This window comes from Radiomyces spectabilis (assembly GCF_025331425.1).
Source record: "Radiomyces spectabilis strain NRRL 2753 chromosome Unknown BYT42scaffold_14, whole genome shotgun sequence".
Classification (NCBI taxonomy): Eukaryota; Fungi; Mucoromycota; class Mucoromycetes; order Mucorales; family Radiomycetaceae; genus Radiomyces; species Radiomyces spectabilis.
Genome location: NW_026251939.1, coordinates 598,436 through 612,115, shown reverse-complemented (window position 1 = coordinate 612,115; position 13,680 = coordinate 598,436). Strand labels below are relative to the sequence as shown.

The following is a 13,680-nucleotide window of genomic DNA, read 5'->3' as shown; positions in this document are numbered from 1 at the left end:
GGGAGTTTGTTCTCATTTCTTTTTTTCTTTTGTGCGCCAGTTCAGAATCAGGGGCTGCTAGGCTGGTGGTTACTGGTAATGATGAACGCTCCGGTTTTTGGTAAAGCATTCGGGGTATGGCATAAAAATCCGAAAACCATCTTCTAATGATAGGATTGGCCATCCTTTGAAGAAGGTTGTTTTCGTTCCTGTCGGCTCTTCTCTTTGGGCGCCTGACTAGTCATCAACGCGCTCACTGTTGGAAGGTATGTCGGTGGGTTTGCTTTTTAATCGCAACAAAGGTAAATGAAAAAAAGAAGAGGCTTTTGTCTTATTTCTCAACCCTTTGTGGGTTGAATAATGTAATAAAAAAGTGAGCTTAATGTCCTGTGGACGAACTATGCCACCATATAAAATCTTTGGGAAATTAGCGATTTGTAAATCACATGATCTACACTAAGTTATCAAGACCTGTTAAACTTTTTTTTTTATCTTTCAACATGATTCGCCGCCCACTTTCACGATAATAGGCGAAACAATCAGCAGCAAGATGCCGTTTGCGCCAGTTGTGGTCAAACAGAGCATCGTCGTCTTTCGAATAAAAATGTGAGCAGAGCTCTTTTTGAAGAGAAGTGGTTGATAATACGACTGGCGTTCTTCTGTAGCATCATTCAATTTGTTTTTTTTTTTTGTCATTTATACTGTATATGTCCTTTTATTCTCTTTCAATTTTCAATGAATCAAATAATACATAAGCAGACGTGCTTCGAACTATGAATTCATGCATCAGAAGGGTGACTATTGTTTCATCCTTGGAAATCATGGTCTTCAATTTTATCTTGATTTTCTCTCTCTCTTTCTGTTTACCTGGAAAACTCTCGATATGATTGTTCAAGATCCCATCCGCATCCATCATCCAGACCATTCTTATGCCGTGTATCTAACTTGGTTAAATCGACCATCATCCTCAAAAAGGTAAGCGTCGAGTGGTCTACCATCGATTTTGCTCCGGCAAAACAGACTTGGGGACTCTCGACATCTGGAATCCAACTCGAAGTTACCGTCACTTCTGGCCACGTCAATATTTTTTGCCTGCTCAAGCTGACACCACCGATCCATCGCTTAACTGTTCCTGGAAGCAATTTTATTTTTCGCATCGAAGAAGAAGCTTACCTGGCGGTTCGTATTCATCGGTTTTTTTTTTTTTTTTTTTTTTTTTTTTTTGGGTACACCATTTAAAGGCAAGTCCAATTTCTTTTCCTTTGCTATGATGTAATGAACGTATACTAGTTCAACATTCTTCAATGTCATATAATCCAAGTCATGTCAGCGATCAATGGCTATTGAAAACTCAAATAACAAAGGTAAAATATCTTAACGAAGTTTGAATCAATCAAAGAGCTTACTAACTCATTTTTTTTAAATACGCAACATACCCACACATCTTTCTAGACCTATCATAGCCTGGGCGGGATGGAACTGAGGGGAGGGAACCAGTGCTGCTTTGCGCGTGTTCAGAAACAACTCGCGTTGCATGGTATTGCCATAAGGTTGTCATTAATATACCAAAGTCCGTCAAGAGTTCTCGCCCAAGTTATGCCGTGTATGCGTTAGGCTTTTTGTCTGACGAAAGTCGCTCAATGTAAGAGGGCGGTCTCCGGTGGCAGGCGGCATCCATTGCACAGCGCGTGTACGGCTTGTTAACCTAAGATACACTGCCTCATTCGCACTACGGTCGTTTTCACTTGCTTTCCAAGCGACTTTAAAAGCGGTTTGTTAAGCCAAGAAAATGGTCCGGCCGAAAAAAAAAAGACGACTAGCTTAGCTTAGAAAGACATACAACAGGATAGACCTTTTTATTTTGTTTGTCGTTCATCCGTCCACTACTTCAATTGAGACGTCCGACGGCGTATCTTGTTTTATTTTTCTCAATAAAAGGGTTTCAAAACATACACGAAGTGCAAAAGCTCTGAACATAGGAAAAATGCGATGAGTAGCGTTTGAGACAGCTTCGCCCCAGCATCAGCTCTGGGTTGATGGAGAAAGGTAATTGTCACGGTCCACATCTGGGCGAAGCATGAACATTGGTTTTGCATTCCATTGTCGCCCTTCTGTCGCGTCAAGAAACTTGTTCTCGGTGACAAAATAAAAAAGCAAACTGATTGACAAAGTCGAAGAAGAAATTGATGAACTTTGGAAAAAGGGGAGATAGTATTCCTACAAATACAATTACCGGGGGATGGGCAAGAATGGAAACGTCAGAGATGTGAGACGAGAAGGAGAAGAATATCGATAACAGCTTATGCTCTTCATTTTCATTGGTATGAAAAAGGCTCCATCATACTTGGGATGCTTGGCGGCAGTGAACTGGTCCTTTTAGCGACGCTGATAGACATTGTCAATGAAGAAAAATAGGTTGATTCTCTGGTCGCTGACTTTGCACACAATCAGTAAACCATGGCGAATTTGTTCGGAGACCATTTTTTATTCCACTCTACATTAAACACATTGAAAGATGTAACATGGGTATTTTGTTAGAATGTCTAATTGCTGTGTGTTTATCTCGTTACATGAATTTCGATTTACGATGAACAATCTGTGTTTCTACCCGGAAAATGATATCAAGAAAGCAATTGCACGAGTGAGCAGCAAGTTGATATTCACATGTGAAATTCTAGAAAATAGCATGGGCTGCTTCGCTACCAACTACAAAAGGAAAAAATAGAGATCAACTTTTCTGCATTTCGGACACTCAATTATTTTCAAGGTTTTTCTTACTGGTTGCACCAAAGCCCCAAGTGGCAGCATTTGCCACGTTGCTTCCAAACTTTTTGGCGAATCCGCCCAATTTGCTTTCTTCGTGATGTTCAACAGCTGCTGGGGCCGAAGATGTACTCGCTGCTGTAGCCAATGGTGGTGGCACAGCGTAGGATTGTGGAGGTGGTTGAGTAGGAGGAGGTTGGTAAGCGGCGGGTGGTGGGCCGTAATTGTTATACGGAGTGTTTGCTGGAGGTGGTGGAGGGTAAGGGCTGCCTACACCATAACCACCGCGGGTATCACCGCCGGGCATAGAGGCAGGTGTGGAAGGCGGTGGAGGAGAGGCATAGCCAGCGTACGAGTTAGCTTCCGGAGGCGGTCCCATTGGTGCAGGAGGCTGTGTCATTGGGAATGGTGGTGGCTGCTTCGAGTCCACTGGTGGGTTACTAAAACCAAGTAGAATGTTAAACAGCTGACATAGAAAAAAAATTGACATAATCAAGTAGTCATTAATTAACTTACGGTAATTTTTGAACGTATGTCTTAGGGAACATGCCGGTACGTCCTTGAAGAGAACCACGCCACCAGTCATCATTGACTAAAACGGACAGAAACAACTCATTGCGATGAGAACCAAAAAAAAAATTTTACGTTACCACGGCAATGGATAGTTTATGCTTACCATATTCTGTAATTTGGATGATATCACCTCGAGTAATTGATAAATCCTCGGGATTCTGTGCTCTGTAATCATACAGTGCTTCGGCCATGCCGAGGGAAGGCGAATTCACGGCAGTATTGTAGGCTGGTGGTGGAGGAGCGTTTCCAGTGCCAGGCATTGACATTTCATTGTAAGATTTCTTGGGCGACGCGCCACCCATTTGACGCATAGGGAGCTGCGGTGCAGGAGAAGTAACGTTGTTGTTGGTGCGAAGATCGGTTGGCAAATTTTTGAGGATTTCATTGTAGGCTTCTCCGGTGATGTAACAGTTGTCTTTCAAAAATGATAAATCATTTTTGACCGAAGTCAAAACATGGTTAGCAAAGGCGTTCTCTCGTTGACTCATGACAAGTGAAGTTAAGGGGTCAAGAGGGGAAGAAAAACCTGGGTAACTGAGTTTTCAGGGCTTTTTTATCACTTTTTTTTTCGACTGGAGAAACCACTTAACCGACCGAAATTGCCAAGAGAATCCCGAATATCCGACCCACAAATCAGGGTTTCGAGGTAAATACAATCGCGGAAATACTTGGATTTTCACCATTACATGTAGAAAGATACAATCCATCGCTATATATCGTCATCGCATTCTATACTTATCCATTTCCCGGACCTGTACACCCTTTAATTGCAACTTATCTTTTGGTATATATGGCGCACCATGTTGCTTGAGGGAGGAACCTCCAATGAAAAAAAATTCCCCAAATTTCAATCGCCGGACTGGCTTTGCAATGTCAAGTTGGAATAATTTTTTTTGACTGTTGTTCATTACACGCATTCACTTGTTACAAAAGCAAAATTTTACCATGGCAGACAATCAAGAACTATTGGACGATGTCATTTACTGTGCTCGTTATGGTGAATTGGACGATTTGAAGCAAAATAAACCCGCTCCCGAGTACTACATTAAAGGAGACGAAAGCGGAAACACGGCACTCCACATGGCATGCGCGAACAACCACATTGGTAGCCTTCTCGGTTTACTTGCTCATAACTGCTGATATTAATCTTCTATATTGTTTATAGAAATTGTGGCATGGATCTTGGGTCAGTTAGCCACGATCGCGGGTGAGCAAGAACTTTCGCGATATGTCAATGTTGTCAATGAGCAAGGCAACTCGCCTCTGCACTGGGCCGCTCTCAATGGCCATTTGGAAGTCGTTGAAATGTTGGTGAAAAATGGTGCTGATTGCAAGGTAAGAGATTACCTTTGGGAAGAAAAAAACCTGTTGGTGCAATGAATATTGATCTCAAAAAAAACCAGATCAAAAATACGGCCGGCAAGACTCCCATTTACGAAGCTCAGCAGCGATCTCATGAAAAGGTGGCCGAGTTCTTCTTGCAAACAATGATTGACGAACAGCCAGAGGAAGACCCCATGGATGAGGACGAACAGTATGTCGAGCAAGGAGTTCCCGAACCCGAAAATAAGTAGATCGCATTCCCAAAAAAGCATTATCATCCTTTCTAGTTTTTTCTTTAGCATATTGGATTTTGATCAGTTCATTAGAAGGAAGAACAGCAACCTCCATGATTTTTTAGACATCTCTTCAGAATTCAGAATATACATATACACTTGAGCTTATCCATATTTCTCTTCACAAAATTCCTTCACAATTTACTGCTCCCGCCTTTGCGGAATGCGGTCATACCATATTGTCGGGCCTTATTTCCACTTGTCGATCCCAGAACCAACATGAGTTTAAAGGTTATATTATCTCGCAATCAGATATGAGATCATTACGTACGAATTGCACATGGCTCCTACTTGATTCCGACGGCGTGACTCTGTGGTAGCGATGGTGCGTAAAAGAGTATTAACTTGTTAGCTTTTCTTAGTGTGATAGATCAACCAAAAAAAAAAAAAAATAGCGATTTAGCATTTGGGTAATGTAAGAAGGAATCTCAGAAGAAGGAATCTACCGAAAGCGGTTGTTTGTGTCTCCTAAATATGGAATCTGGATTCCTCTAGGTTTTCTGTGATTTGAATGTCGCCATGCCAATCATATCCAGTACTTTCGTTTACCATTTTTGGTAAGCTGTTGATGCACACCAAAAACAGTTCCACCATAAACAACCCATTTCCCCTGAAGAAGCGTTGCTCGTCCATTTTCTTTTTCACTTTCGTTTGATTCTTTTCTTCCTTCTTCTTCTTTACACCTTCCTATTTATCTTTCAACTCCATTCAACCTACATGGGATTTTGCAACCGTTGCGGTGAAATTTCAAGCAGTGGAAAATGCCGTCGCTGTGGCGGTAGATCCGTAGGTAAAGAGTCGTTGTTTTCAAGGGATAATCTGGAGAGGTGTCCATGTCAATTTCTCGCTCACACTGGACTTGTTCATTTTTTCTATCAGCCTCCATTGCTACCGGATTGGGCTCCGACACCGTATCCATCGTCGATAAATGGCAAACACAGTACGCCAACAGTATCTTAGGTCATGATGAGACGATTGGAAAGACTACCAGCACGCCTTTAATCAAACGAAACTCTACATCCTCGGTGCTTAACCGGCCATCCTCTTTATTACTTCCTAAAGCCTGTGCTCAATGCAACGAGCGGTTTCAGTATGATACTCCCACCTATCTCCAGAACGATCTCTACTACTGCAAAAGCTGTCACGAAAAGACATTCAATCTCGGCAATTGGTAAGTAGCAATACAATGTTACCTACTGTATTCGATATTAACATTGTCTATTTCTAGTACTGCCTGTACAAAGATCATTTCTCAGCAAGACAGTTACATTGAACACAGCCAACAAGTATGGCATGACGAGTGCTTTTCGTGCCACGGATGTCACATTCTGTTAAAGGATGCTCCTATGGTGGATCTGAAAGGTCGTCCCTGCTGTGAACCGTGCCTTATGAGCCAAGCTGGAAAACCACACAATGAAGCGGCCATTGTCCATGCACCGAAAGCGCCAAGAATCCATTCCCCGCCTCCCAGCACAATTTCTACGCCTGTTCTTTCGCCTTCGAGTCGAGCCGCCCATAATTTGTCACCGACTTCCACTTTGAGCAGTACCACTTTCAGTCTTCGTGGTGGTTTCGACACTTTATCTTCCATGTCTAGCTTATCATCGACGTCATCCACGTGGCTGCCACGTGCGGCTCGATCGTCGCGGCCTCGCATAGACTCGCATTTGTTTCACCATTACCAGAAATCACTGCAAAACAATGCAACGTCAGAATCCATGGGTGCCACACCGACAGAAACTGAAAAGCCTCGGATCCGCACCCCGCCGCTATCGTCTCCTTCATCTCCAATGTCAGATGAAGATTCAGCACGGTCCGTCCACACGCCTTCGCCTGTGGCGCCTTTACCAGAAGCCATTAAAAAGAACACTTCCACTCCTCTGCTTAGCAGACCCCATCGATCAAGGTCTTCGTCGGTCTCGCTGAATGATGACTTGGGTTCGCTGCGGCTATCGTCTTCTCCGACGCTGCCCAACATATCAGAAGAACATCGTAGCAGCGCATCGACTCCTTCTCGTCCTTCTCGATCCTGCCGCCAATGTCAGAAGCCGCTCAGTGGGCCTCGTGTCAAGTTACCCACACCCACAGGTGATGTCTGGTATCACTACGATTGTCTTACTTGCGATGCTTGCCACCTTCATTTTACCGAGTCCGAGTTTGTCAGTGATGGCAAGGGCATTTATCACACCAAGGTACGTCAGATCAAACAGCTGGCATGAAACAAGCTGGACTCACAATATATGTTTAGTGCAAACCTGTTGCCAAGCCAAAAGAAAAGTCATCGTCTCCTTCGTATCAATGCCACACATGTAGCAAGCCTATTACTGAAAAGTGTCTAAAGAATGGCAATCAACTTTTCCATCCTCAGGTACAGTTAATCGATCTGCTGGATCTGTCATGCTCTTGTTTTTTTTTCAACGTATTAACTGTACGATATAGTGTTTCTTATGTGCTGAATGCCACATTGTGCTGCCATATGATCAACCATTTTATGAAGTAAATAACGCAGCCCATTGTGAAGCATGCAGTCGCCAAAAGATGACGACGGTCCAGCATAAGCAACCATCTCCTCCTGAAGAGTCGCCTGAAGTCAAAAGCCGAGAAAGCGATCATCCTTCACGGATATTGAGTCACCGAACGCGCGCATTGCCCAAACTCGGTGGTTCCAAGATTTGTCCTCGCTGCCGAGACAGTATTGCGGTTATGGATGATACTCCCGGTCCACGAGCAAGCCGTTGGCATAAAAAATGTCTTCGCTGTGCCGGATGTTCCAAGCAAATGGATTCAGGCGCCAAGGTCACAGAAGGCGAAAACGGCGAATGGCTTGTCTATTGTCGAAATTGTGCATGCTTTGTAAGTTGATCAAAAATATCTGTCCCTTTTGGATTGTAGCCGATCGCTGATGCACTTCACGTAGGATAAGATGTATGGACGAAATGCCAAACTTGTCCGTTAGGATTACTTCCTTACTTTGTTAATCGCTGGAAAGCCGACATAATTATTGTTGGAAAAGTATGGAATATCACTGTTTGTAAGGAGACTTTCTCATTATATATAAATGTCGCTATCATACCTCTTGTATAAATTTGAATAGGTAAATAAACCATTGTCTAAATAAAAGCCCTTAATTTATCTTTTATACTATATAAACCCATACCGTGCTGTCTCCTAGACTCAACTACAAAGCTTGCATCCATCAAGCTCGTGGCTGTAAAGATACCCTAATCAGCTTCGCCAAGAATAGGACATTTATTCAACCTTGGAGCCTGTGATTGCTTTGCTGATTCGCGAAAAAATTTGGTCGTAAAAAGTCGAACGCAAAAAGATATTACGTTTGGAAATACTCTGTCTGAAGTTTATATTCACTCAATTGAAACATCTGTGTATTATGCGTATCCATAGTTCAAAAGGCTCCCAGTTGCGATGGCAAAGCGTTTATTTTTGTTGCAATTAGAGACAGTATTGTTATGACCTGATACATCAAGGACATAATAAAAGTATTCAAAACTTGAATGCGGACTTCTGTATCAAGTAAACCAAGATTCAAGCTTTTGGATAATTTGCCATTGTAGATATCTCTTCCAACTGGCAATTTGTTACAACGGAACGGTGTGTGGGGGAGCCAAAAAGGGGCAATTCGCGCTTTTCATCTTCCGAATGAAACCTTTTTTTTTTAATTTTTTTTCAAACTCATTTTTAGCCAAAGAAAAAAAAAGACTCGGGCTGCGTCACTGGCATTTTTTCAATAAAAAAAAAGTTTTTTTTTTTTTCCCTGTGGTTTTTCACACTTCCAAGGGGAATCCGTTCCGAGCACGAATATTCCAAACGCGCATTCCATTCCTGTCTCTTCATTGCAACGTTTTCTCGTTCGCTTGTCACCTCCCTTTCCACTCTAAACCCTCGTTCTTTCCTTCTTCCGTCTCATGTAAGCATGGGGTTTTCCTTGCTAAGGAAAAAAAAATACTGCTCATTGTCAAAAAACCGGGTGACTGACATTCTCTCTTTCAATTTAGCATGTCCCATATTTCAAGCCCCAATTTTGAAGAACGCGAAGATTCCTATGTTGACCAACAGTATACCGTCGACGGTTCTCAGAACGACCAGTTTGAAGAAGAAGACGGTCCCTTGACTTTACGCGCCTTGGTCTCGACCAAAGAAGCTGGCGTCATTATCGGAAAAGGTTAGTTTTTTCTTTGACTTCTTGTTCGAACATTCACCACGACAAAAGAATTCAAATCAATTCGGTGCGAAATTCTAATTGTTTGTTTTTAGCCGGTAAAAATGTGGCTGAACTGAGAGAATCCACGGGTGTCAAAGCCGGTGTTTCCAAGGTCGTTCAAGGTGTTCATGATCGTGTTCTCACAGTGACTGGTTCCTTGGAAGGTGTTGCCAAGGTGAGATTCTTGTTATTATTATTTTTGGTGTCTAAAAATACATATTTCTCGGTCCAAAGATTCGTTCTAACTCTTTTTTTTTTTTGTAAACGCAGGCATATTTCCTTATCGCTCAAACATTGCTGGATAATCCCATTTCTCCTGCTACTCCTCCGCTGTCTCCTACCACCTCTAGTTCTGCAGCTGGCGCTGTGGCTACCATTCGCTTATTGATCTCGCATAATTTGATGGGTACCGTGATTGGTCGCCAAGGGGCCAAGATCAAGCATATCCAGGATACCTCCGGCGTTCGCATGATCGCCTCGAAAACTCTTTTGCCACAAAGTACCGAGCGTGTTGTCGAAGTGCGCGGAACAGTAGAAGCCGTGCGTTTAGCCATTCTTGAAATCGGCCAATGTCTTATTGACGATAAAGAACGCGCTTACGGCACCATTTTGTATAATCCTAATAAGGTCGGTGCCAGCAATTCCAACGATCGTCGTACCTCCATCACTCGCACTGGCAATGGCTCCGATTTCAGTAATCCCTCCGAATACCAACAACAACGTCGTTCCTCCACCGCCTCGCAGAATTTCCTTAATAACCCCAATATCCGCACTCAAAATATTTCCATTCCTAGTGACATGGTCGGTTGTATCATTGGTAAGTTGAGCTCGGCCATCAGTGTAGACATCCATCCAAAAAACTAATTGGTCCCCCTCTTGATAGGCAAGGGAGGTTGTAAAATCTCTGAAATTCGCCGTTTGTCTGGTTCACGTATTTCCATCGCCAAAATGCCCCATGATGAAACCGGCGAGAGAATGTTCACCATTCAAGGTACTCCCGAAGCGAATGAGCGTGCATTATACCTATTATACGGCCAGCTCGAAAACGAAAAGGAGCGTCGTTTAAGAGGTGCATTACACGAAGATATCTTGGAAGAGGAGTAAAAAGAGAAAAAGAAAGAGGAAAAAAAAAGCGACAGATCGAAAATTTTCATTCCCAAACAACCTTGTTCATTGCAACTTGTAAATCAAATAACATATATGTCCACCCTTATTCTCGTTCTCTCTTAAACTGGAAACCAAATACAGTATAACCCGTGAAAGCTGTAGTTTTTTTTTAAAAAAAAAAAACTGTGACAAGCAACAGACCGCCTTTTGATGTTTACGGCATTGTTCCCAATATCAAAATAAGAACAGACACAAAGTTGACCAAGAAGCCGGAAGAAATCATGCGTAAATGAATCAAAGTGAAGATAATTTTGAATCGTGCTCAACCATATAATCTGTCCATGTCATTGTGCGAGTAGACGTGCAAGATACCAGTGTATCACGATGAGGTAAGAAAAGACACCGAACAACACTTGATTTGCCTGTGTAATGACCTTTGAGGGTGAATGCTGTGTTTCTTTTTTGAAATTTTTTCCTTTTCGAACTTTACCTTGAGCATCAAAGCTGAAGCAGGGTCCGTGCGTCACATTAGCGTACCGCAAATCCCTAAATAAGATGGTTTAACATTTCGCATGATATTTTTTCCCTTTTGCTATTTTATGTGCGAGTCACTTGCCAGAAATGAATTTTGGAGTGTGATTGACTACCGCATGCGACCATGTAACCATTTCTATGCCAGTCCGGTCGAATATATCGGGATACATTCTCAACCTCCGAGTAACCGAATCGTAATTGAATAGCGTCCGAACCAGAACAACGACTGTCATACAACGCAAACTGTCCCGTTGTCTGTGCCAAGCTGTGAAAAACACGATGAGTTGTCATAGAAGCCTAGTTGTTTCTCAGTAATTGCATTATGCTACCTTAGCATTACTAGATCGGGGGTGGTCGGACTCTGGTGAATACTATTGACCTGAAGCGCGTGATTAACAAAGGATGTAACAATACAGCCACAAAATGACATTTATTTACTCTTCCGGCGAACTTTAGCGATGAAGTCGCTGTTTGCGTTCTCATATCAAAGCTTGCAAATCGGTCATCCGCGCCTCCGGAATAAAGTGTACCATGATATCTATCATAGCATAATGATTGAATGCTGTTGGTGTGCTTGATGTTTAGTCGATCCACGCTAGTGACCGTAAAATCGTCGTTCAAATTGTCCCGTACTAAACTCCAGAGGTACTGCAGAACGATCGAGGGTCAGAAAAGAAACCAGAAAAGCGTGCCAGATACTAAATACATACAACCGACTTTTCATAACCGCCTGTAACAAAGGTCATCAATTGTCCTCCATTGGCAGATCGTCGACCAAGCTCGACAGATGCAATGGTCGAGGCACCTTTATCGTGAGGATCCTGTTCCAAGCTTTGTATGCGACCTTCGACGCTTGTCTACACAATTGTGTCCTCATTGGGTCGGCAAAACTTGACTTTGTACAAAAAAAAATGTGTTGATACGTAGATGCTGCTTACCTTGCTCACCGAGTTGATATGTACAAGCGAGATAGTCTCGGCGTCTCTATAATTTTTTCGAATAGCCGGAACCAATCCAAGCGTTGACGGCGAAGTCCAGCACAAATCATCAACCCAAGATTGGTATAAATGACCTTTACCAAGCGTCTTGACGTTACTATAATTTTTACACATGCATCAGTATTCGGGACCTTCTTTTTTCTCTCTTGGCCTTTATCACTGATTGCCTACCTTCGAGTGGATGCGTTCCTTGATAATCGAGAAAAAAAAGGTAAAAAAGAAAGATGGTTAAAACCGCGTATCCAACTCAATCAACTACCGTCTGCTTTACCAAAATTGTAAATCCCTAAAGACAAATAATCAATAAGAAAACAAGAAAGACTCTATACCCGTCATTTTTTATGTGTACTAACCCTTCCAAAGAAGTGGCAACCATGAGATCTTTCATATCATTATCAGCATCGTCCGCGGCAATATTATAAATCAAGCTGCGTGGTTTTTTTATGAAGCTGGTGGTATCAACCGTTTGTTTTCGTTGGAGGTATAAATCACAAGTATCTTGAGAACCGAGCTGGATCTCTGCTTCCGGTGCTGGAGGTCGTACCACAGGCGGCGGAACCTAACAATGATAGGATGATAGAAAAATCAATAAACCCAAGGTTCCGATCACAAATGTGACAATGCTGCCTTACAAATCGTGATGAAGAAGGCAGATCAGCCTGTATGGATGATTCAGCGAATCGTTGCCGCTTGGTATCGCTTCCTGGCGGACCTCCTGTACGTTTTGCGTATTGAGGTCGTCGCGAGGAGGAGCATGATGATGATGATGATGAAAAGTCTTGTTTATGCGTAGATGCTCCTGCAGAGGATTCCGTTGCTGCTGATGAATTCCAATTTCTGACGTCGTTGTGAGGAAGTTTTGGCGACTCGGCTTTTATCTCGGTATTGGATGGACTGCTGCGAACCTGCGCTGGGATGCCAATGGTGGATCGCTCAAACAGATTATCTGTCGGTGGTAAAGGCAAAATGGGCGACTCGGATATCGACGCTTGTTCGGCAAGAACGGTCATTACACGTTCAAGACGTCGGTGCGTTTTTTTAATAGTTTTATTCAGCACTCGAACCTTCTCGATATACTTGGCTTGACGCGCACTCTGACGTTGGCACTGTTAGAAAAGGATTAGTACTTGACCAAAAAAAAAAAAGTCGACGATGAAGTGAGATCTTGGCACCAACCTTTGATAAAAGACTGTGAAGCTGATTCTGGAGTTTTATGACACTTGTGTTCCTGTACATTCTATACTCATCCCCGCTGTCGTCGCTTTCGCTGTCACTACTAGAAACGTCGTAGCTTCCTCCACTCGCATCGCTGTCGGCTGCCAGGAATTCTTGCTGTAAGCTTTTTCGCTTGGAACTTCTTGAAGAATAGGGCATGGCCGGTGAACGTTCGGTATATCTGTCAGTAGGCAATACTCGCGACGACGAGGACTGAGTCGACTGATCTATAAGATAACGTCATGTGAATCTCCTATGTAGAAAAATCGTAATCACAGTTCCAAAAAAAAAAAAAAAAAAAAAAACCATACTTCGAGAGTTATCAACAGATGCGCCTGACTTTAGTGATGATGCCGAAAATAAGGATCTCGGTAACATTGTGTTTTTGTTTTCGTCAGTTTATAGTCGTATTCAAAAATGAAGCGGGAACAAAAAAAACCGAAAAAAAAAAAAAACCGACGGAAGTGCCATTGCTTGATGTGACCCCTTTAAATCACGTCTTTTTGCTTTTTCGCAGCAAGACCGAAAATCAAAGTGAAAATGTTCCCCTTTTTCTCCATTTTTACAAACATGAATAACACTGATGAGACTGAGACAGAGAAATAATAATTAAGTCTTTCAAATATTTTTATGCAACGTATCTTGCTGTCACTGACTGGTATTGAGATCATTGCCA

General features: G+C 42.6%; 5 protein-coding genes across 5 annotated transcripts; 3 read left to right on the top strand and 2 right to left on the bottom strand.

Moving 5' to 3' along the window:
• Positions 1-2,296: 2,296 nt before the first annotated feature.
• Positions 2,297-3,803, bottom strand: BYT42DRAFT_625103 (uncharacterized protein; the record flags this gene model as incomplete). The annotated part of the gene is made up of 4 exons (XM_051572402.1): positions 2,297-2,685; positions 2,758-3,182; positions 3,259-3,334; positions 3,419-3,803. 4 exons carry the CDS (start codon positions 3,801-3,803, stop codon positions 2,654-2,656), a joined length of 918 nt encoding a protein of 305 aa, XP_051419428.1. The 3' UTR covers positions 2,297-2,653.
• Positions 3,804-4,000: 197 nt separating this feature from the next.
• On the top strand, positions 4,001-5,041 carry BYT42DRAFT_600455 (ankyrin repeat-containing domain protein). The gene is made up of 3 exons (XM_051571001.1): positions 4,001-4,420; positions 4,481-4,650; positions 4,719-5,041. Exons 1-3 carry the CDS (start codon positions 4,261-4,263, stop codon positions 4,887-4,889), a joined length of 501 nt encoding a protein of 166 aa, XP_051419427.1. The 5' UTR covers positions 4,001-4,260; the 3' UTR covers positions 4,890-5,041.
• Positions 5,042-5,558: 517 nt separating this feature from the next.
• BYT42DRAFT_586067 (uncharacterized protein) lies at positions 5,559-8,052 on the top strand. Its single transcript, XM_051570041.1, has 6 exons — positions 5,559-5,721; positions 5,811-6,102; positions 6,160-7,123; positions 7,180-7,299; positions 7,371-7,784; positions 7,849-8,052. The coding sequence occupies exons 1-6, from the start codon at positions 5,649-5,651 to the stop codon at positions 7,885-7,887; spliced, it is 1,902 nt and encodes a 633-aa protein (XP_051419426.1). The 5' UTR covers positions 5,559-5,648; the 3' UTR covers positions 7,888-8,052.
• Positions 8,053-8,681: 629 nt separating this feature from the next.
• BYT42DRAFT_522144 (uncharacterized protein) lies at positions 8,682-10,212 on the top strand (the record flags this gene model as incomplete). The annotated part of the gene is made up of 5 exons (XM_051565289.1): positions 8,682-8,856; positions 8,945-9,111; positions 9,204-9,325; positions 9,421-9,967; positions 10,034-10,212. Coding segments are annotated over exons 2-5 (1,014 nt in total), but the record flags the coding sequence as incomplete, so codon positions are not given.
• A 642-nt stretch (positions 10,213-10,854) lies between these two features.
• On the bottom strand, positions 10,855-13,382 carry BYT42DRAFT_617835 (uncharacterized protein; the record flags this gene model as incomplete). Its single annotated transcript, XM_051572215.1, has 11 exons — positions 10,855-11,046; positions 11,121-11,162; positions 11,230-11,439; positions 11,502-11,648; positions 11,730-11,886; positions 11,961-11,978; positions 12,061-12,075; positions 12,143-12,348; positions 12,422-12,895; positions 12,966-13,231; positions 13,316-13,382. The coding sequence occupies 11 exons, from the start codon at positions 13,380-13,382 to the stop codon at positions 10,855-10,857; spliced, it is 1,794 nt and encodes a 597-aa protein (XP_051419424.1).
• Between the last annotated feature and the right edge of the window lie 298 nt (positions 13,383-13,680).

Excerpts from the sequence above, each read along its gene's own strand:
- BYT42DRAFT_600455 (XM_051571001.1), top strand. The coding sequence starts at position 4,261 with ATGGCAGACAATCAAGAACTATTGGACGATGTCATTTACTGTGCTCGT. Across the intron at positions 4,421-4,480 it reads ATGCGCGAACAACCACATTG|AAATTGTGGCATGGATCTTG; the intron begins GTAGCCTTCTCG and ends TATTGTTTATAG. Across the intron at positions 4,651-4,718 it reads AAAATGGTGCTGATTGCAAG|ATCAAAAATACGGCCGGCAA; the intron begins GTAAGAGATTAC and ends AAAAAAAACCAG.
- BYT42DRAFT_586067 (XM_051570041.1), top strand. The coding sequence starts at position 5,649 with ATGGGATTTTGCAACCGTTGCGGTGAAATTTCAAGCAGTGGAAAATGC. Across the intron at positions 6,103-6,159 it reads ACATTCAATCTCGGCAATTG|TACTGCCTGTACAAAGATCA; the intron begins GTAAGTAGCAAT and ends GTCTATTTCTAG. Across the intron at positions 7,300-7,370 it reads ATCAACTTTTCCATCCTCAG|TGTTTCTTATGTGCTGAATG; the intron begins GTACAGTTAATC and ends TGTACGATATAG.